Source organism: Amphibalanus amphitrite, unplaced genomic scaffold, assembly GCF_019059575.1.
Source record: "Amphibalanus amphitrite isolate SeventyFive unplaced genomic scaffold, NRLGWU_Aamphi_draft 001579F_arrow, whole genome shotgun sequence".
Taxonomy (NCBI): domain Eukaryota; kingdom Metazoa; phylum Arthropoda; class Thecostraca; order Balanomorpha; family Balanidae; genus Amphibalanus; species Amphibalanus amphitrite.
Window position 1 is genome coordinate 85,449 of NW_024883072.1, and position 21,342 is coordinate 106,790.

The 21,342-nt window shown below is 46.1% G+C and overlaps 2 protein-coding genes and 1 long non-coding RNA gene across 7 annotated transcripts; 2 read left to right on the top strand and 1 right to left on the bottom strand.

The window, feature by feature from the left end:
- Nucleotides 1-545: 545 nt before the first annotated feature.
- LOC122373956 (nucleoside diphosphate kinase B-like) lies at nucleotides 546-17,539 on the bottom strand. Its single transcript, XM_043352417.1, has 3 exons — nucleotides 17,194-17,539; nucleotides 15,637-15,851; nucleotides 546-885 (listed from the first exon to the last, which is right to left on the bottom strand). The coding sequence occupies exons 1-3, from the start codon at nucleotides 17,317-17,319 to the stop codon at nucleotides 765-767; spliced, it is 462 nt and encodes a 153-aa protein (XP_043208352.1). The 5' UTR covers nucleotides 17,320-17,539; the 3' UTR covers nucleotides 546-764.
- On the top strand, nucleotides 3,766-6,951 carry LOC122373957. Its single transcript, XR_006255130.1, has 3 exons — nucleotides 3,766-3,982; nucleotides 5,253-5,374; nucleotides 6,103-6,951. It is a non-coding gene; the product is annotated as an uncharacterized LOC122373957 (long non-coding RNA).
- Nucleotides 8,956-15,639, top strand: LOC122373955. Of its 5 annotated transcripts, none has more exons than XR_006255129.1 (3): nucleotides 8,956-9,136; nucleotides 9,246-15,282; nucleotides 15,392-15,639. XR_006255129.1 is itself a non-coding variant. In XM_043352415.1 (3 exons), the coding sequence occupies exons 2-3, from the start codon at nucleotides 9,482-9,484 to the stop codon at nucleotides 10,902-10,904; spliced, it is 1,266 nt and encodes a 421-aa protein (XP_043208350.1). In that variant the 5' UTR covers nucleotides 8,967-9,136; nucleotides 9,246-9,481; the 3' UTR covers nucleotides 10,905-10,968. The 5 variants fall into 5 exon arrangements, 4 of the variants coding, with proteins under 4 accessions (XP_043208348.1, XP_043208350.1, XP_043208351.1 ...); XM_043352415.1 differs by lacking the exon at nucleotides 15,392-15,639 and having other exon boundaries at nucleotides 8,967-9,136; nucleotides 9,246-9,798; nucleotides 9,956-10,968; XM_043352414.1 differs by lacking the exon at nucleotides 15,392-15,639 and having other exon boundaries at nucleotides 8,968-9,136; nucleotides 9,246-9,804; nucleotides 9,962-10,966.
- Nucleotides 17,540-21,342: the final 3,803 nt, after the last annotated feature.

Genomic DNA, 21,342 nt, shown 5'->3' on the forward strand with positions numbered 1-21,342 from the left:
CTTAAAATTGGGTATCATCGGCTTTCTCTCGTCGCGGGTAACACCCTCGTTTTTTCCGCGAACCTCTAGCCCGATCAGCCCCCCCCCCTCCCCCTACACATTAGAAGCTGGAAAACGCCGCACACATGCGAGGGTTAAAATTGTCAATATTGATAACCGCAAAAAGTAAAAGCGGCCGACTTAGCCATTTTCGAAGATATCGGGCTAAAAATTTTGACAGTGGGTCATCGGCTCGGTATGTGCTCAATCACATGCTCCATTTCCTTTTTTTTCTTCAGCACAAATGTAAGTTTTGAAGACCATCACAAAAGCAAATGCTTCGAAAGATGGATAGTGGGCAACATATCCTGAATTTGCCGTGCTGCATGGAAAGTAGTGTTGATGAGAAAAGGGGTTTTTGGTTCAGATTATTGTGGGTGCAGAATACATTGTCTGCACCCACTGGAGAAATATTGTGGGTGCAGCTGCACCCTTGCACCCATGGTTCCTACGCTTATGCGCACTCATGCTCAATGTATTCGATCGTAAACCCCCGAAAGACAGCATTTCATTCCGACTTCGTGTATTGGTCCCTACAAGCGTGCAGGGTAATGCTGTCCACATAAAGATGTCCAAACAGAAACAACATAAACCACATCGTCTAAAATGCGATCCCCGCGCCACCTGTCGGCTAATTCATTAGTCGGAGTTCTCAGTATGTCCGCGCGGCAGCGCCATTGACGGCTCCGCCGGCGCAGAGGGCGCTCCGGTCGGTCGGTGGTCGTCTAGTTCTCGTAGACCCAGGTGTGCATGGCCGACTTCCAGTCGGTCAGCTCCTCGGGCTTGAACCAGAGGGCGATCTCCTTCTCGGCGGACTTGACCGAGTCGGAGCCGTGGGTGATGTTACTGGCGAGAAACAGGGAGACGCACACGGTCAGATGAGGAGCCGATGAGCACTGCAGCTGCTACAAGGCTACACTAAACAACGCGTATTGGACGGGCAGCACGGCATGGACCAAAGGGCTGACAAATTACTCATTTGCGGGAGACGGTCAGAAAAAGCAACAACTAAACGCGGGACTACGCAAATAGCGGCATCATTATGGATTTGAGGTAGAGTGCTGCCTAGTGTCTGTTCTAGAGCGCGCATATTTCATCGTAGTCAACATTTCGAAAAAAGGTAAAACATACGAGTAAATGCGCGGCAATATCGCCTTGGAAGGGAAGATTCAGCCCACATTTTCCAAGAGAAAGATCGAACTTTCTTCTACCTTTCCCCGCACATCGAATCACTCCGTAAGGAAGACCAGCTCGGGAAACTCGTAAATCTCCTATTCCAAGTTCCGAGAATCGTCAGCTCACCAAAACCATTCGTTGGAGACCGAAAGCTTAACGTGCGACAACTAACGGGCCCAGTTCCAGGAAATCTCATCCACAAGCTTTCCGCGAACCTCCCCGACCGCAAGAAATACATGGTTTCAGCAACCGCCGGGCGATGACAGCCCTGTGAACTCCAAACCATGTACCAGGGCATGAGCCAAATCGCCGGCTTTAAGTGCCAGCCCAGGAGTCCCAAAACGCATGTGTTCAGGAATAGCTCAGTTGGCCAACTATCTAGGCTAGCCTGCGGACGAAAACACGCACCACGGTGACTGTCCAGGCCGCCCAGTAGCGAGAGTGAAACGCGGTCAGTCCCCTCTTGGTTGGTAACCAAGTGGGCAGACGCTCCGGCTCGTCTGGTGCGAGGTGGCACGGCGCCAGCCTCGGCCAGCATTGGCCAGACTACCGTTGCTAACGGCCCGTCGGTGTGGGACCGGCCCGTCTCGTGACCTCTCACGAGTTAGTTCCGCAGCGACACCTATACAGCAAACAGAACCCCGCTGTAGCCTGCACCCATCCCACCGACCGCTTTTTGCTCCACTTTTTACTGGCGATCCTCCAGACAAAATGTCGGCCAACGGGTCTCATGTGAAAAAAGGTTCAAGCCACCGGCCAAGGGGCCAAGCCTGGATCGCCATGAAATCCAAATCACATCACACATGGCAGTGAATGCTAATCAGTAATCGACTTCGTCAATGCTCTGGACTAGTCCTATCACGGACAAAAAACGACTTGATCTTATTCCTGTAACGGTCAGATGAGCGGCTCGCGAATGGGTGATGAGGGAGCGTCATACTGAGCACCTGTGACGCTCGCCGATCCCACAGAGCTAACGGGCCTTTCGAAGAGCGACCGTCCCGCCATCAGATCACGTGACACTGGACCAGAAAGAACAGTTCCATGACAAGAGACCCGATCGTTTGACCGCGTGCGGCAATACATGCTGAACAGAGTCATACTTGATTCCAGGCGAATCAGTAAAAATGTATGTTAGATATACTGTGAAACGGAAAATCGGTTAAATAAGCGTCGATAGTAACATAACGTTAAAAATCAACGCAAACGCTATGATCTTGTGCATCGTACAAAATAAGCCGCATGATGACCAGATCCATAAAGCAATAGACAACTTAACGCACAGAGAATCTCCTTTTCCGAATAAAAAGCCCATCATGCGACCCCTGTCGATAAGACGACACGTCCACTAAACGTTTGCGTGTCTGCGGGCAGATCACGTGACCGGGCGGATGGGCCCGGGACAGTGACGATGTGCCCGACGACGGCAGAGGAGGGGAGCAAACAGATCGGTTATCAATGACCAGGGGAGATCAATACGGGGCCCATCAGCGGCGCCCGGCGGGGGTCCAGGAACAGCACGGGTGAGGACACACGAATGGGCGGAGGGCGGCCGGAGGGACCGACCGACCTCGCCAGCCAACCGAGGAAGCCGACCGTCTTGGACACCCGCCACTGGGCGGACGGGGATATTCTTCTCTCAGTCCCCACCCGTGGGTAGACCAGCATACCGACGCAACGCTATCGAGAAGAAACCAGCAAGATGAGAATCCTAGAAAGCCCCAACGGCTGATGATGTTCAAAGGAAGACCAAGCCAATGTCCTAACTCAGCCCCGATGCTCACAATCGGAGCGATAATATACAACTGGTTGTCGACAGGAGTTCCACTTGAAGGTTTATCACCATAATCCACCATAGCCGATAAACTCACGAACCTTGACCGATAAAGAGCACAATCGACTGACACCATGACTGAAAACGCCCTAAGATGTTAAAGGAAATAGTTCACTTTCACGAAATTATTTTTTTTTGCAATAGATTTGTGATTTTTTTATGTTCAAAATGATCAGCAAAGAAAATAAAACCTTTTTACAACAAAAGATTATTTTCTCTATTTTTGATATAGGAAGAACTTTTCAGTTTCTGTAAGGCACACGCGATCCAGTGTGAAAAGAGCATGGGTCCCGAAAATTCTTCAGAAACTAGAGAAATTATCGCGGCCACCGGCATTTGGGCGATCTGCTCGTGCTTTTGTTACTGGAGCGCCTCACTGGAGCGAATTTCTCTAGAGTTCTCGTAGATAATTTCTCTAGTTTCTGAAGAATTTTCGGGACCCATGCTCGTTTCATACTGGATGCGAATATATGCAAGGCACACATCCTCAACGCAAGACACATTTTTCGGGACGAGAAATAGAATATCTTTGCCTAGGGTGATCGTTGGGCTGTAAAAGCTCCTGATTTATGCTCGTCTCAGCCCAAGCTACGGAACTGCTATTCCAGTTCAAAACCCATGTTAAAATCGACTGTCGGCCAAATGTCACGTGACATTTGACCTTGACTCGGCACCAAAATTTGATGACAAATACTGCGCGGTTGATACATTTGATGGCGTCAACAAACTGCTTGCTCCAAATCTTATACAATTTTAAGCTTGTATCAGATTTTCAATCTTTTCTCTTGTATTTTGCTGTGACCTGCCTAGTATTTTATTGCAGATTGCAGAGCTCTTACTCTGATTCAGTTTTGTGTTGCTGCAAGATGTAGGTACATTTAGGAGGTTTCCAAGAGAGGAGAAGATGAGGGTCGCTTGGGTGAGGGCTGTCAGGTAAGATCCAGATGTGTCCTTGTTAGCTGTATTGATAAATGCAATACATTATGTAGTAATGATAAATGTAATAAATGTTATGTAATGACAAGCACAAACCAGGAGCTTTTACAGCCCAATGATCACCATAGGCAAAGATTCCATTTCTCGTCCTGAAAAGTGCCTTCTTGAGGAATTTGCTGAGGAATGCAGCCATGTCATCGTCAGCTAATCAGCATTGGCATGCTGCTAACAGCCAATGGGTTTGAATTTTACAACATGATTAGGTAATCAATGCAAGCTTCCGCGTCAAACAATATTTTCTATAGAATATTGGGTAGTTGTAAAGCAGGCGTCACACTACTTTTTGCAATGAAGGAGAGGTGCTATACCCAGAGATGCTTTCTAATTGAACCAAGCCAAAACAAACCTAACTAAACCTGACCTAGCCATACCTACAACCTAAACTCTACAACCTAGGTACCTACAACTTAGAACCTACAACCTAACCTACAGCACCTCTCCTTGGTTGCAAAAAGAAGTGTGACGCCTGCTTTACTACTACCAAATATAGTTCTTCTTTTATTAAAATACAGAAAATATTGTTTATATAAAGGTTTTATTTTTGTGCTGATCATAATGAGCATAACAAATCAAATCCATTGCATAAAACTAATTACAGGAAAGAGAACATGAAATCCATTAAAAGCTTATCATGTTTACCACAAGTTACCTAATGAAGGTAATGCTTTGACCTGGTAATCCGTTGAGTGTAATGCCGCAGGCAGCTCTAAGGGATGTGTTGGGATGGGTAAGGAAAATATTTTTGGTTGAAGAGGTGTGTTATAGGCTACAGGCCAAATGCATACCTCTTTAACAAAAAGAAAAGAAAAGATGTAGGTACTCTTACCTAGCATATATTCCAGTTACTATGTACAAAAAAGACGTGCTACGAATGTTGCTAGCGAACCACTGTAGGTTGGGTTAGTTAAGGTTTGACCATGTTCTGAAGCATTGTAAATAATCATAATTGTTCACTCTTAGCACCTCACATTGATATAAAGCCAATTAACTACATTTTGATTGCTAGGTGAGGATGTCAACCTTCTGATTCTGGATTCTGGAGCCAAAATAACATGATACAGTGTCAGTGATACCATCTTGTTTAGAAGCTGTGGCTGTGCTGTCTGAGTCAATATCTTACCTCTAAACACAAGGCATTTTGTATGTAAAAGTCCACGTGCAAGAACAGTATGCCAGTTGTTACATTTGTTGCATCTGTCATTTACAGACGTGCAGATGCAGTTCCCAGGAGCACTTCCCAGCTCTGTTCCTGTCATTTTGAGGAGGGCAGCTGCATCCCAACACTCTTCCAGTACAACGGGACATCGGGTACCAGATTGCTCATTTCCGGTAAGCACTAGCCACTTAACTTCATTGTTTGAGTCCAACTCATATGCCAGGTTGCTTACCATACCAGTATATGCATAGTAATGATGCAAGTCTTGAGCCTACGGGCCCGGGCGGTGTTTCACGGGACGCTGCTACCACGCTGCTATCAAATTGCGCGAGCTGACGTCACACTTGTGGTAGTGTTGGAGCAATGGGCCTGTTCATGTCTCCATGGAAACCCAATTTGACACGTGTAAAAGCATCGTGCTGCTATCACCGGTGAAACAGGGCTCCGGTGTCGGGCTTAAAATCGGACCCGCCGGACTTTTGCCGGGCCTAAGCTCGAGGAGGCCGGGCATATGCCGGGCTCGGCAAGGGCTTGCCTGTGTTAAAGGGACAATGCCACCTTCCAAAAAGTTAATAAATTGGCATAAAAGTGATGTGCCATAAATCAGAAAGAGCGAAATTTTTAGGTTTACATTTTGCACGAAGCCATCAAAGCAATGCAGCAGGCTAGTCATATGTATTACTTGTTGCACACTCATATCTTGGGCAAAATGTATTGATGACAAGTGGAAGAAGTGGAAAAACGGTTTTAGCCTTTATTTGTGTATTATGTGTATACCTGTCAGCGCAGTGTGGAAGTTGAAATTGTTGGTTTGGTAAATCTTCATAAAAAACATAATAGTTGTGGTTCAGTTCAAAGTTGATTCAAATTCACAAACTCAGTTTTTGTGATGTGGTTGCAGGTCGCCTGTGCTACACCAAGCTCAGAAAGGGAAAGCGGATCACACAGCCACCATCAGCGCGCTAGAACTCCAAGGAGGATCTGCGAGCGGCGCGCCAGGCGCCGTCGGAGCAGCCCCTGGTAGCGACAGCCGCCGCGCCGTCGGAGCAGTCCCTGGGAGCCACGGCCAGCCGCTGTCGGAGCAGCCTCTGGGAGCCGGCCGGCCGCCGTCGGAGAGGCCTCTGGGAACTTACCTGTAACTGACTGCGGCTGACGTGTGTGTCCGTGTGCGCGCGTGTGTGTGTGCGTTTCCACTGGCATTGATAGTGACAGGTGAACGGTGTTCATGACCGATGGCCGGCGGTCTTTGTTGTTATTCTGATAATACGTATGAGACATTGTTTTAATATGTTTTGTTCTGAAACGTTTCCAAAAACTGAATCACTTCATTATCATTCTACTTAATTAAAGCATGTTTACCAGATAAAAGGATTTGCAAATCAAAGGAAGTAAAATTGTGTGAAAATTTACTCAGTTGCGCAGCTAGCCAACACACATTTGCTACTGTCAGGCCGCTATGGAACATGTTCAAAGTAGCTCAACGTATTGAATGACTCACTGCTCCCCCCCCCCCCCCCCCGCCAACGTTGGCGCGCATTGGGCGCAGGCACAAGAGTGGTATCAACGACCGCCGTCTTGAGCTGCACCAGGGTCTGCTGGCTCTTCGTCATGTATGGTGCATTGTTCAGATATCCCCGCTGCACGCTGTACGCTGTACGCCGCTGTTTCGTTATAATATTTTCTGCTCGATTTGTTTGAAATATGGAAATATGTATAGACACTGGATGTGCAAAGCGTCCGTGTAGGACATCTACTTGTTTCAAACTGTCCCGGAGCATCCATGTTTCGGAAGTGCACGGCGTCGATGATGGCGAAAACGAGAGGTGCAATAATGTTGTAGCGGAACACCAGGACTGCACACAACTCACTGCAGTTGTCGACGTTTACACCGAATTATCTTGCTCAGCTCAGGTTGGCTTTGAAAACGGCAGGGTCATCGGGCGGGCTTAAAGGCGGTTAATACAGAGGACGGGATGGAGTGAAGGTTCCCGTTCAGGCGGTAAAGGGGGGGGGGGGCGTCAAAATACCGGACTGTGACCCCTCAACGTGCGGCCGCCTCCCCCCTCCCCCAACTTTCATGACAACCATGTTAAGGACGGGCGTACAACTGTAAGCACATGTTGCATTTCGGATGTTGTGCCTGTAACAAATGCAAAGTTTTGCATTTTTTGACAATCAAAGCTCATTTCCTCCCAGCGAAGTAGATATTGAAACAATTTTTGAAGAGTTGATCTACCATTTGCCTATTCCGGCGACCGCCATAAAAGCCTCAAAAGCGTGTGAAATTCAATGGGCCTGAGCTGGGCTGGGTTCGGCGCCCATGGGCCCCGCTTGGGATGGGCTGTGTTCTGTGGGTTGGCTGGCCCGTGACGAACACTGCACCCTCGAGCCCGGCATAAACTAAACATGGCCGGTTCATAGTATAAAAGTCCGGCTGAGCCTTCTTTCAGCTTAGCAGCAGCATTCTAGTATTTGCAGATACCGTGCATGTTTCATACAAGACACAATTATACCTATAGATTCGCCCATGACAACCCCGATTCGTTGTTTGCCCGCATCAATAGAACGGAACACCTATCAACTACTAGCTCCAGCATAAACGTATCAACATGGATGCTCGTATAGTCCTATTTACCTTCGTATCCATATTTGATCTAACTGCTCTTTCTGGCACAGTTCAACACAAAACCTTAGTTTGTTGTCTGGAATAGATCAGAACAATACCTATGGGTGTTGTTGGTAGGTAGTTAAAAAGTAATACCTAACGGTAACGGGTGACCTAATACACCGATCACTTCCACTCATCGGTTGCAGTGACTGAAAATGGCTTTAATGTAATTCAAAACTGCATTTATACTCCGGTTTTCAACACTTGTTCGTTGTATTTATAATTAGTGGTGGCTTCTCTTCCGTCATAAGCGCGAATCGAACCTAAAATGGGCCTGTACTTATTCAATTTTGCCGATAAAAATATATTTTTGGTACCGTTAGAAAGCTTACACACGACTGCATGTGGTGCTAGTTGTATCTTTGAAAAATTCGTCCTAGTTTAGTCAGGAGAGCTAATCAAAAAGTAGGTCCCATTGTATCCCTATGGGGGCCGAGAGCGAGTCGGCACCAGTTACCGGGAGGTGCCCCCGCCACAACCGCACGTGCGGATCCCTCGAAAAACAGCGAGTCCGCCGGTCACGTGACCAGGCTCATTTGCCGACACTGTATTTATATACACTGTGGTTAAAATGTGAACTATTTCCTTTAAATGAGATGCCCATTGCCAGGCGGTGAGACAGACGCAGCATATCAGCCGGTGAATAGCCGATGTCATCACGTGACCAATCAATCCAGCAGCCCCGGGCAGGATAGACCAATTTCAGTGACATCCGTTCTCGCTAACTCGATAGTGGGAACATTGCGTGACGCCATTGGAACTATCGAATACCAGTCAGAATGCCATTCGGCCCACAGCGCACCGGCTGAACGGGGCGAGAACCTGGCTCGCCGTTGGGGCGTTCGTTGCGCCTATTTCAGTTATTGTTCTTTTTTAAGCCGAATTAACGGACAAAGATGTCCACAGGGTCACCACATCGACCGGTTTCTATAAGCGACATCGACACAAGCATTCCAGTGACTTCCTCGAACAGAAACACCAAACTGACGAAGGAACTATCTCACACGGCACAGAACTTCAATAATTTTAAAAACAGCCTGGACAGCCTGATGCCTTTCATCTCCAACATACCCATTAAGTTTTTTTGGGGGGGGGGATGGTGTATGAGGACCACTCGACCACGGCCGAACATTTGAATTGAGGCACCAGGAATTTGCAAGTCTCGAGCCACAGCTGATGAACAAAACAATTTTCTGTATATGATTGGTTTTGGATCGACCGGCTAATTTTGATTATTTTTTGACTTTTAGTTTATGGCTGCATTGAAGTAAGTTTGTAATTTATCTTATTATCTGTTTAAGTATTATTTTCGTCCTTTCATCTATGTCATTTAGAAGTGTGAAGCCTTTGTGACCTTTGTGCACTATTTGTTACAGGATGAAACTTATCGGCGAAGATACATGAACATGAAATTGATTGTACCTTGATTTGTTATTTTCACGATAAATTATACATCGCATTGCAGTGACCTTGTTTTTATAATTCGAATTACATTTCATCTTCTAGCCAACACTTTGCTTTAGAATTTGAACTTGAACTTCAATAAGACTAAAACTAGAATTAAAGTAACTTGAAGTAGGTAATTCTATTTGATTTTCTTTAAAACTCTATCATGGACGGAACGAAGAAACAGGAAGACATCGACTCATCAAAGGACATTAGGAAAACTAAACAAGACCGGGCAAATGCGAAGAGAAAATTTAACAGGAAAATAATTGGTTTTCAAGATATGGTTGAGAGCAAAAGTTTATTCATGGCAATCAAGGCAAAATTTGAAGATGTTATCGACGCATTCCGTCAGGTAGAATGCTGTAACGATTTTGTCACGACGGCAATCAACGAAACTGGCCCGCACCATTTAATCGATAAGATGTTGGACGAGTGCGACGATTATATGATGGAGATTGAGACAAGTATGGACAAAGTTAGGACAACATTTGCGGCTAGAACAAGAGACGAAAATGTAAAACTGTCGGAAATTCATGTAAAACCGTTAAATTCACCGCATTTTTCCGGAAATATACGCCAATATGCCAGTTTTAAGCAGGATTTCAATAGACTCATGACGAAGTATGGACAAAGTTAGGACAACATTTGCGGCTAGAACAAGAGACGAAAATGTAAAACTGTCGGAAATTCATGTAAAACCGTTAAATTCACCGCATTTTTCCGGAAATATACGCCAATATGCCAGTTTTAAGCAGGATTTCAATAGACTCATGACGAAGCAATATGGACAAGACCCCTATGCTCTGCGGCAATGTTTATCTGGAGAAGCGTTGGACACTATTAAAGGGATTGAAGACAATTATTCAGAAATGTTTAAACGCCTTGATGCAAAATATGGAGAACCAAGAAAATTAATAGACGCAATTGTGTTCGATATTCAAAAACTAAAACCAGTACCCGAAGGCGACAGCAGAAAATTCATCAACATGGTTGATGTAATAGAACGAAATTGGCTCGAGCTTCAGCGACTGGGTATGCAACAAGAAATGAACAATACGACGATGGTAACAATGATAGAGAAATTACTTCCAAGAACGCAACAAAGGGAATGGGTGACAAAAATGGATAATCAAGGAAATACTAGCAAAATCGGAGATTCAACGTTCCAAGCTCTTCTTTCGTATCTACTCCAAGAAAAGAGAGTAATGGAATATATGGAGAATGACGTGAGACAGACCTCCAATGTAAGCAGACGCCAGGTAAATCAAACGATAAATTCTGCGGAAGCGAATTCTAGTGATCAAACGACTACGAATGACGCGACTGAGAATGATATGAAGAAAATTTACAATCAAATTCAAAATATGGCGGAACGAATGGAAGATATATTTAAAGGCAATACAGGAAGCAACAATGCCGGAAAACGGGGCACCGGTGTCACACAAATGAAACATATTGAACGCCGGGCTTGCTGGATCCATAAAACTGACTCTCATCCAATCAACGAATGCAACGTGTTTTTAAATTCAAATCACGAAGAGAAGCTACGCCTGCTGCGTCAGAACGGAGCCTGCTTTAATTGTTAAAAGCAAGGTCACATTGCGGCTTCATGTACAACAGTAAACCAATGCGATAGGTTGAATCATTTACGACAAACATGTGGAAAAAGACATCATCCATATCTTCATCTTGACCAACTTCCTACAAGGGATATGCCTCCACAAAATTCTATTCATATATCGAGCAACAAAAGACAACAAAATTTACTTGCTGTGAGTTACCTTCGGTGCAATGACAGGAATTTAATAGCCATGTGGGATTCCGGCGCCAATGTGTCATTGATAACCCATAAAGCGGCATCGACATTGAATCTCACAGGTCACGATACGACATTGACGATAACGAAAGTTGGAAACGAAACGCAAGATTACAACAGCAAACGCTATGTTGTTCCGTTGATTGATGCCAACGGAAAGCAATGGGAGGTTCACGCGTACGGCATTGAAGAAATTACATCCGCATTAGATAAATTCGACGTATCTGCAGTGGCACCTTTATTCCAAAATATCCAGCCTAAAGACATTGAACGACCTCACGGCAACGTTGATATGTTAATTGGCATTGATTGCTGTGCGATCATGCCAATTGTTACTGAAACGATTGGCAATCTTCAACTATTAAAGAATCAATTTGGATATTGCATTCGCGGTTGTCTCACTGGAGAAGTGGCTTCTTCCAGACAAGTTCAGATCATCCGTGGTTCCAATATTTGTGATGTAAACAATATTTACGTTGAACCATTGACCAGTTTGAAAAGAAAATTAGACGAATATTTCACGGTTGAAAATCTTGGGACATGTTGCACTCCTCGATGCGGTGGTTGCAAGTGTGGCAAATGCGCTACAGGTACCGGTTGCTACAGCCTACAAGAAGAACGGGAATTGCGACTGATAAAGGACGGGCTAGTGTACGATCACAAGCGGGGAAAATTCACTGCGCATTATCCTTGGATTAGAGACCCAAATGAACTCCCTAACAACGTAACCATCGCCGAAGCAAGAATGAGAGCCACGGAAAGAAGGTTGCTCAAGATGGGAAATGATCATGCAAAAGCCTACGACGCGCAAATACGAGATATGGTAGCAAGAGGAGTAGCTAGAAAATTATCCAGAGAAGAAATGCTACACTTTGAAGGGCCGATACACTATTTATGTCACCATGAAGTTGTAAAGCCCGATTCAGTATCAACACCCCTGCGGATTGTCTTTAACGCGTCAGCGTCATTCATGGGACATGTATTGAATGATTACTGGGCGAAAGGTCCAGATTTTATTAACAACCTTTTCGGAGTATTACTTCGATTCAGAGAAGAATCAATTGGACTGGTGGGGGACATCAGCAAGATGTACCATTCCATTGAATTGGCTGAGAGGGACCAGCACGTGCACCGTTTCTTGTGGCGGAACTTGAATATAAGCCAGGAACCCACGCATTACATGATGCTAGCAGTGACATTCGGAGACCGACCAAGCGGAACAATCTCGATGGTAGCGTTAAATTTGATAGCCGAAATGAATCGAAGCATATGTGAAAGGGCCACGGAAATGATATTGAAAAACAGCTACGTTGATGACCTGATCCAGTCAGGGCCACGGTATGAAGACGCGCATTCCCTAGCAGAAGAGGTGCAAGGTATGTTGCAAAAGGGCGGTTTTAATGTAAAGCACTGGATTATATCTGGCGATGACAACGTTTCCGCAGCAAAATCTGACGTTACACTTTTGAATGTTGATGAAGAAAAGGTGCTCGGCATGCGTTGGTTGCCTAAGCAGGATCATTTCATGTTTCAAGTCAAAATCAACTTTTCGCAACGGCAGAAAAGGGTACCGACTGGACCTGACGTAACGAAAACGAACATCGATGCTGTGTTTCCAAGGGTATTAACCAGAAGAATGGTTTTGGGCCAGGCAGCGCGTATTTATGACCCTCTAGGGTTTATTGCGCCAGTTACGATAACTTCCAAAATTCTACTCAGAACATTGATATCCAGAAAGGCCAATGAACAAGAAACTTCGACATCATCTGTATGGGATGACCCAATACCTGAGGAAAGCAGAAACGACTGGAAGTTGTTTTTCAAGGATTTATACGAATTAGAGAATGTGACCATTGCAAGATGTTTGAAGCCAAAAGAAGCCATCGACGATCCAGTTTTAATCGTCTTCTCTGACGCCAGTATCCAAGCTTATGGAGCGTGTGCATATGTGCAATGGGAACTTAGTACTGGAAAATATGAAGCAAGGCTAATTGCAGCAAAACACAGGATAGCACCAGCGAGACAGCTAACGATTCCCCGATTAGAGCTTTGTGCAGCTGTACTGGGATGCAGATTGCGAGAGACAATTGAGCGAGAAATGGAGTACTCCTTCAAATCAATATTTCATCTTGTCGACTCTGCAATTGTCCGAGCACAAGTTCAAAAGGAATCCTACGGGTTCGGTACGTTTGTCGCGACGAAGATAGCTGAAATTCAAAATAAATCTGATCCGGGAGAATGGTGGTGGATAGCCACTCGGGACAATCCCGCCGATTTGGTGACAAGGCCCACTAGTCCCAATCAAATCGGACCCAAGTCTATCTGGCAACAAGGGCCAGATTTTTTACAATTACCAGTGGAACAGTGGCCGATAAGTCAAGCAGTACCAGACCAAGAGCTTCCAGACCGCATCGGAGTACACGTGATGAATATTGAAAATCAAGAGGAAAAAGTGGGTATAGGAGAAATTGTAAACGTGGACAAGTTCAACAGTTACAACAAGCTGCTAGGAGTTACAGGACGATTTATACAGCTGAAAACGGACAAGACATTGAAATCCATCAGCAAGTCACCAACTGCTGAGCATCTGCAACAGGCAGAAGCAATGTGGATCGAACATGTTCAAAAAGCGCTGTTGAAAACCGATTGGAAAATTCGATTCCGACGTCTGGGACCGAGCATTAACAGTGATGGCGTCATAGTTGTTGGACAAAGGATAACGAAGTGGCTTAAAGACAATTGGAACCAAGACGCATTTGTCCTTCTTCCAGCAGACCACAGATTCACCACATTGTTTATCAAACATGTACATGATTGTGATCATGCTGGTGTTGAAGTGACATTGGCCAAAGTGCAAAAGAAATTTTGGGTTCCAAGAGCACGCAAAATCATCAAACAAATCAAGAATGATTGTGTTACCTGCCGACGGATCGACAAGAAGCTACAGAGTCAGGTCATGGGAGAACTTACACTTGAAAGACTCCAACCATCTCCGGCATTCTATCATACCTCTCTGGACCTTTTTGGACCGTTTCTGATAAGGGATACGGTGAAGAAACGAACAAGAACGAAAGCCTATGGGGTCATTTTCACCTGCATGGCTACCAGGGCGGTATACCTCGATATAGTTGATGGCTATGCTGCCAAAGATTTCTTGGTAACCTTTCGCCGTTTCGTGACAATTCGAGGATATCCCGCATCCATTCATTCGGATATGGGGTCACAATTAGTTGCAGCCAACAAAGAGCTCCGGAATATGTCAGAAAACTTAGACTGGTCTGAAATTTGTCGGTCTGGTGCATTGCAAGGGCTGACATGGACATTCAACAAATCAGCTGATGCACCGTGGCAGAACGGCTGCAGCGAGTCATTGATCCGTCTCGTGAAGAGAGCCCTGTTGATCGCTATAGGAGATAGCGTGCTCACGGTGGGAGAACTGCAAACTGTGCTCTTCGAAGTCGCTAACTTGTTGAATGAAAGGCCGATAGGTCACAGACCAGGGGCCGACCCAGAGCTTGGCTCTTATCTGTGCCCAAATGATCTGATTTTGGGACGAACGGGCATTGCGGTCCCACAAGGGCCCTTGGCTACGACAGCAAAACTTTGTCACAGACAGCAAGCCATTCAGCGAGTCGTGACATCGTTTTGGAAAAAATGGCAACGGGACTATTTCTCAACTTTACTCGTACGACAGAAATGGCATGTAGAGAAACGGGATATGAAAGCTGGTGACATTGTCCTGGTCCAAGACAACAACGCACTTCGAGGGCAATGGAAACTAGCGGAAGTAAAGGAGGCATTGGTGGGTCAAGATGGGAAAGTTAGAAACGTCATACTAAGATACAAATGTCAGTCGCGCGACAAGAGCGAATACACAGGGCAAGCTGACACAATAATCACACGATCAGTACACCGCTTGGTTCTCATCCTCGAAGCTGAAGATCCTACCGGCGCTGAAGTCGTCGCTACCGGCGGGGGGAGTGTATGAGGACCACTCGACCACGGCCGAACATTTGAATTGAGGCACCAGGAATTTGCAAGTCTCGAGCCACAGCTGATGAACAAAACAATTTTCTGTATATGATTGGTTTTGGATCGACCGGCTAATTTTGATTATTTTTTGACTTTTAGTTTATGGCTGCAATGAAGTAAGTTTGTAATTTATCTTATTATCTGTTTAAGTATTATTTTCGTCCTTTCATCTATGTCATTTAGAAGTGTGAAGCCTTTGTGACCTTTGTGCACTATTTGTTACAGGATGAAACTTATCGGCGAAGATACATGAACATGAAATTGATTGTACCTTGATTTGTTATTTTCACGATAAATTATACATCGCATTGCAGTGACCTTGTTTTTATAATTCGAATTACAGATGGGAGGGGGACAAACTGTATTCGCCACCGACACTTATCACCTCCAAACAATGAGATGACTGGCGCAATGCGTAGCCCCCGCCACCCGTGACCGATCCAGCGCTGCTCCGTCTGCTCATCACTCACCGGCCGACCTGGACGGCGAAATCGCCGCGGATGGTGCCCGGCTTCGAGTCCTGAGGCTTGGTCTCGCCCAGCATGACGCGGCCCGTCTTGACGGCGTCCAGGCCCTCCCAGACCATGGGCACCACGGGGCCGCTGGCCATGTACTGCACCAGGCCGTTGAAGAAGGGCTTGCTGGACAGGTCCTCGTAGTGCACCTTCAGGTGGTCCACAGACGCCTGGGGAGTGAGGGTGCACAGTGAGATTCCAGTATAGAAATGTCTGAAAAGTTGGGGATTAATATGTACTGGATGGGCATTGGGTATCATTAGTGAGGTGTTTACTGTCAGTTTACAGAATGGCTCGAATTAACTTGAAGAACTGACGAGTCTAGGGACTTTTCGCAAAAAGGTGGCAGCACCTGAGAATAATACAGGTGCTGCCATACTTTAATACTTTGAAAATATTTGCTACCATGTCCGATAAAATACTTGCGCAACGTATGCAATGAAAGTGACGTCAAAATAACAAAACATGAAAATAATCGTGGTATATGGGAAAGGGAACACCAGAAATTAATCAGAAGCAAATCTGGTTACGGAGCGAGCGAAGCGAGCGGAGTCTTTCCTTAGATTAACAAAAATATCTGAGCATGAGCGGCCGGCCGGCCGTGCGGACGCTTTTGCGAGGCTTATATCTCAGCAACCGCTTGACCGATTTACATGCGGTAATTTCTGTAGGGTAGCTTCATTCCTTCTACCAAGTATTGGACTATTCCTGATGCATATGGGTGACCCCTTATGCACGTGCCACGTACAAAACGAAGAGGTGTCAGTTTTGTACTTGTTGCAATATCTCGGTAACTACTTGGCCGACTGCGCTGAAAGTTGGCATGTAGGTAGGCAGCAGGCATCCACTAGGCACTACATGTCCATGTGCCAGAGTTGGGGTGCCGCTGCACGTGCGCACGTGCAGGGGTCGTTTCCAGATCTCGAGAACGGCTGGACTAATTGCGCTCAAATTTGGTACACAGTTAGAGACCGGTTAGTAGGGTGCCGTGCACAAGTCAGTTGGGACTCATTTTGCATGTGCGCACGTGCAGGGTGCCGCTTCCAGATCTCGAGAACGGCTGGGCCGAATCCGATTGTGCCCAAATTTGCCACATCGCTAGAGACCGGTTAGTAGGGTGCCGTGCACAAGTCAGCTGGAGGTACCCCTCGTAATTTCGCACGTGCAAGGCCCACCCTCTCGCTCGCTCTGTTTGTCGCCCCAAAAGGCATTATACTGGTATTAATACTGTTACGAGACAGTCATGTGAGTCTGTCTCATAAGTATTTTTTGTGGGTTTGTATGCATATTTTGAGGTGGAATATTTGGAAAGTATTCCAGATGATGACTTCTAGCATTCAGTAGCATTTGAAAGATACCTACACTACATCACAAACACTAGGTCACATCACATACATTCACCCAATGCCCAGCTCTGACAGCAGCATTAGAGCTTAAATATCAGGTTTAATAAAATACTATAAAGTGAGAGCTTTGAGAACAATGTATTGACATGCAAAGCTTATCACCAACCTGCATGAATTTCATGGCCACCAGCTTGAATCCTTTCTGTTCGAAGCGCTTAATGATTTCTCCAACGAGTCCACGCTGAACGCCATCAGGCTTGATCATGATGAAGGTACGCTCGGTGTTCGACATTTTTGGACTTTTTGTGTTGAACCGCTTAATTCAAGCTGCAGAGCGCCGGCAGGGGTGCTTGCTGGGCGGACTCGGAGAACGAAAGGGAGGAAGCGCGGAGCCGGAGACCACGCGATGGGGACATGGGCGTTCACGCACATCGGTTAGGAAGAAAACGTAAATATATCCAATTTTAATGACGTAATATTTATATTTTTTTGTTTTTTCTATTTCGTTGGGCAAAATATAGGATATATTATATTTAATTGGTATACAAAAATCAAACATGGTCTATTTTTTTCTTAAAAAGAACGTTTCTGGATAAAAAAATTTGCAAATTTTAATTAGACGTCATCATTAACACCCTTTCCTTGCTTTATAGGATAGGCACAGGGGAGCAATGCCGCTTGAACCCTATTGGCCGTAGTGTCTAACGGTGGCGGCCATATTGCGCAGACCAAGAAACGGCTGCCGCCTGTGTTGAGGAATAGGGAATTCGGGACCTCGATTTACGTTTGCGGCCGCCGCATCCGTTACGTTCAAGTTACGTAGATACGGAACCCGGCATCTTACGCAGAATTGAGTGGGGAACACGATCGTATCTTCAGAATTCCTCGAATTCACTCGCCGGACCTACATTTGCCCCGGCCGAGGGGGTTGATTGAACCCACCTCGCTAATGCGCCGCTAATTTAACTAGAATTAAGCGGTAAATTGGTCGTTTGCGACAAAGGATAATGCAGAGTGACTGGTAGGAACCCACTGTAAAGGTCCCGGGGTCAACCGGTGACCTCTGAGGTCAGGTCAAGTGATCTAAGGCACGGGTTCGGTTTTTGGTAAATAACTTCGCCAAAAATGGTCGTAGAGCCGCACTTTTGGCATCATCGTGTTCAGCTAGCTCAGGCGCATCGAGTGATATACTTTTTGTTCGGGTCAGGTCAACTTAGGGTGTTGACCTCAGGTCAAGGTCAGGTCAGCACCGCCAGGTCACGAAGATGGTCGAAAGAGGTCATGTCGCATATCATTCGATTCGGCAGGTCTTCCCGAGTCCATTGGTGGCTTTCCCGACTCGCTAGCTCAATTTGATCGGGAGTTATTGAAGAAAAACTGTGACCCTTGTGACGTCACAAATGACGTCACGCAAGGGCAACAATGCAAATATGAAGCATAGAACCTTGCAAAGAGTGCATTAAATCATGACTTTATATGCTTGAGATAGTTTCAGATCATTCTCGGCACCAAAATAGCAATTTTCATATTTCCCCATTGACTTATAAAGGCTTAACGTATTAGTTCCTTGTATCTGAGAAGTTTTTAGGATTTCATCTTATTCTCCACCCAATTCTGCGTAAGATGCCGGGTTCCGTGGCCACATAGCTTGAACGTAACGGATGCAGCGACCGCAAACGTAAATCGAGGTCCCGAATTCCCTATTCCCCAACACAGGCGGCGGCCGCTTTCTGGTCTGCGCAACATGGCGGCACCGTTGGACACCATCTGGCGGCCGATGCGCATTCCACATTATAGGACATGCCTAAGAGCTGGACTTTTTGCACGCGTTCCCCGCCAGGGGGCGCCACTGAGGAAGCACCCTCTGACGTCACGATAAAACTGCGCGCACTGTGCGCACGGCTCTGTAAGCAAGTAATATAGTGGTGGTTTCATGATGGAAATTGGAATAAGTATTTTGACGTTGTAAAATTTCAAGCCGTTTTTGTGAAATTAATTAGTAAATGCATTTCAAAAGTATTTATTTAAAGTGTGGAAGGAGAATAATTAGAAGAACATGCATATTTTTGTTCCAATAGCTTATTATGTGAGACATGATCGGTACTAACGGGTACTTCTAAGAAATAGTGAAGAAGTACCAAACAGCCTGCTCGGCTACGATCGTCAGCTGTCCTTTGGAGCTGGACTTCAACGCTGTAAAAAAAAATGTGTGCTGAATTAATTTTTAGTTTCACCAAAATATAAGCAATTTATCATTTCCTTTTCACTTTTGTAATTATTGTTGAGTGAAGAGACATGTTGCTAGTTCTGACAATATAAATTATTAGATAAAAAAACGAAATGCGACGGTAAGTATCTGCTACTAAATTATCACTTTAACTAAATACATGGAGAATCTTGCTACCATTGCTTATAAAACGTGCTTATCAATACACAAATGTTTTATTTCAGACAAGAAGGATTTATTTGCCTGAAGTCTTGCGTCATGTGCTACTGCTTTGATTCCAAAGACGCTCTCCGGGTCGGGGTAATTTAGTTCTTCATCGATCGATAAGAGATTTTGATTCCATTGATATCCAAATTGATAAGCTCGGCACCATGGAGTAAGGGCGTCCCCACAGGGGTGACGCAGGAAATATGAATGGCGTTTACACCGACAGTAGTTTCCCACAGCCGGCAATGGGAATCTCCTGTCGGTGTAAACGCTACTATAGTCCCATCCAACTCAAACACTGGGGAATATCCCCGCACTTTTGAGGACGGAAATCTATGGACCTGCTCGAAAAATAGTGGATAAAATACGGCGAGCTTTCAGTTTTATGGTTGGGTCTCCCTTCCGAGGCACATATTTACGAGGGATATTGGGTCATATTCCCCCGGCGTCCTGATGATCGGCGCCCAGCTCAACGTCGAAGGCGCCCTGATACGCGGCACTGCTATCTGTGAAGGTGCCCAGGCTGCTGCCGCTCGAATTTTGGTCGCCTACTTAACAAAACCTCCGTTGGTGCCATCTCAGTTTCCTCGAGGTCAGGTTACCTTCACACGCCGTTGGCTACCTTGGCTGGCCGGCGACTCGTTCCCCTCGTGGCGACGCTCTTGACATCCAGTCAAAAGTTAGTGGCTGGCGCCCCCAGTGGGGGCCGGGGAAGGGGCAGTGGGCCTCCACGTTGCTCTCTTCCCGAGCCTATGGTGACTTGGTTCAACTCTCCTCAATAGAATCTGGATTCTGCACGCTGTATGAACATGGGTGTATTGTATTGTATTGTATTGAACAATCATGAGCGATCCACATTCTGAAAGTGCGTGGCGATTACTGCTCAGACACCACTACGGACAATACGGACAGTGGGTGTGACAATCAGTGGTGCCATTCATATAGAGGGTGTCGTATATGAGCGGAGAGGCAACAGTACAGCTGAGCGGAGACAACATTAAAACAACAGTACAACTGGCGTTGCATGGAGCTGCAGGCAACCGGACAGCGGAAGCTTGCGAAAAATAAACAATTCGTCACTTCAACGTATAAACAATAGTAAAAGCAACATAAACACATATTCTCATGGTCGAACCCATGCACTAGCGGCTCACGGCGGGCACAGGCGCGCAGTGCGGTAGCGGTACCGGATCACACGTCATGGGCGTTGTCTCAGCATAGGTTGTTATGAGCGGAGAGGCAACAGCACAGCTGAGCGGAGAGACAACATTAAAACAACAGTACAGCTGGCGTTGCATGGAGCTGCAGGCAACCGGACAGCGGAGGCTTGCGAAAAATAAACAACTCGTCACTTCAACGTATAAACAATAGTAAAAGCAACATAAACACATATTCTCATGGTCGAACCCATGCACTAGCGGCTCACGGCGGGCACAGGCACGCAGTGCGGTAGCGGTACCGGATCACACGTCATGGGCGTTGTCTCAGCATAGGTTGTTCGCAATCTAGTTGAAGCCTAAGAAGACGGCCAGTGGGGTCTCACTGCTGCTGAGGCGACCTCGGAGACGATGCGTCGCCCCTCCTGTCGGCGACCTGCGGTGAGCAGGACTCCAGATAGCTGTCTGGCACGTTGCCGACACTGCCAGACGCTGTCAGCAGGCCTCACTGCTGCAAGTGATGTGCAGATGGACGCCAGGTGACTTCGTCTGCAGGCGATTCCGGAGACCGCGGCCTCACCAGGCAGCGCCACCTGCATCGCCATGTCGGTGTTTCTAGAAATGGAAAAATAACAGTATCGGTGAAGGACAAGCAATACAATGTATTCTGTTTTCCTCTCTTGCAGGTATACGTAATCTACAATTATCATTGTTCCTATTTCAT

Coding starts and splice junctions, on each gene's coding strand:
- LOC122373955 (XM_043352413.1), top strand. CDS start 11,031: ATGCCTCCACAAAATTCTATTCATATATCGAGCAACAAAAGACAACAA.
- LOC122373956 (XM_043352417.1), bottom strand. CDS start 17,319: ATGTCGAACACCGAGCGTACCTTCATCATGATCAAGCCTGATGGCGTT. Junction 15,852..17,193: donor TGGCCATGAAATTCATGCAG/GTTGGTGATAAG, acceptor CTCACTCCCCAG/GCGTCTGTGGACCACCTGAA. Junction 886..15,636: donor TTCGCCGTCCAGGTCGGCCG/GTGAGTGATGAG, acceptor GTTTCTCGCCAG/TAACATCACCCACGGCTCCG.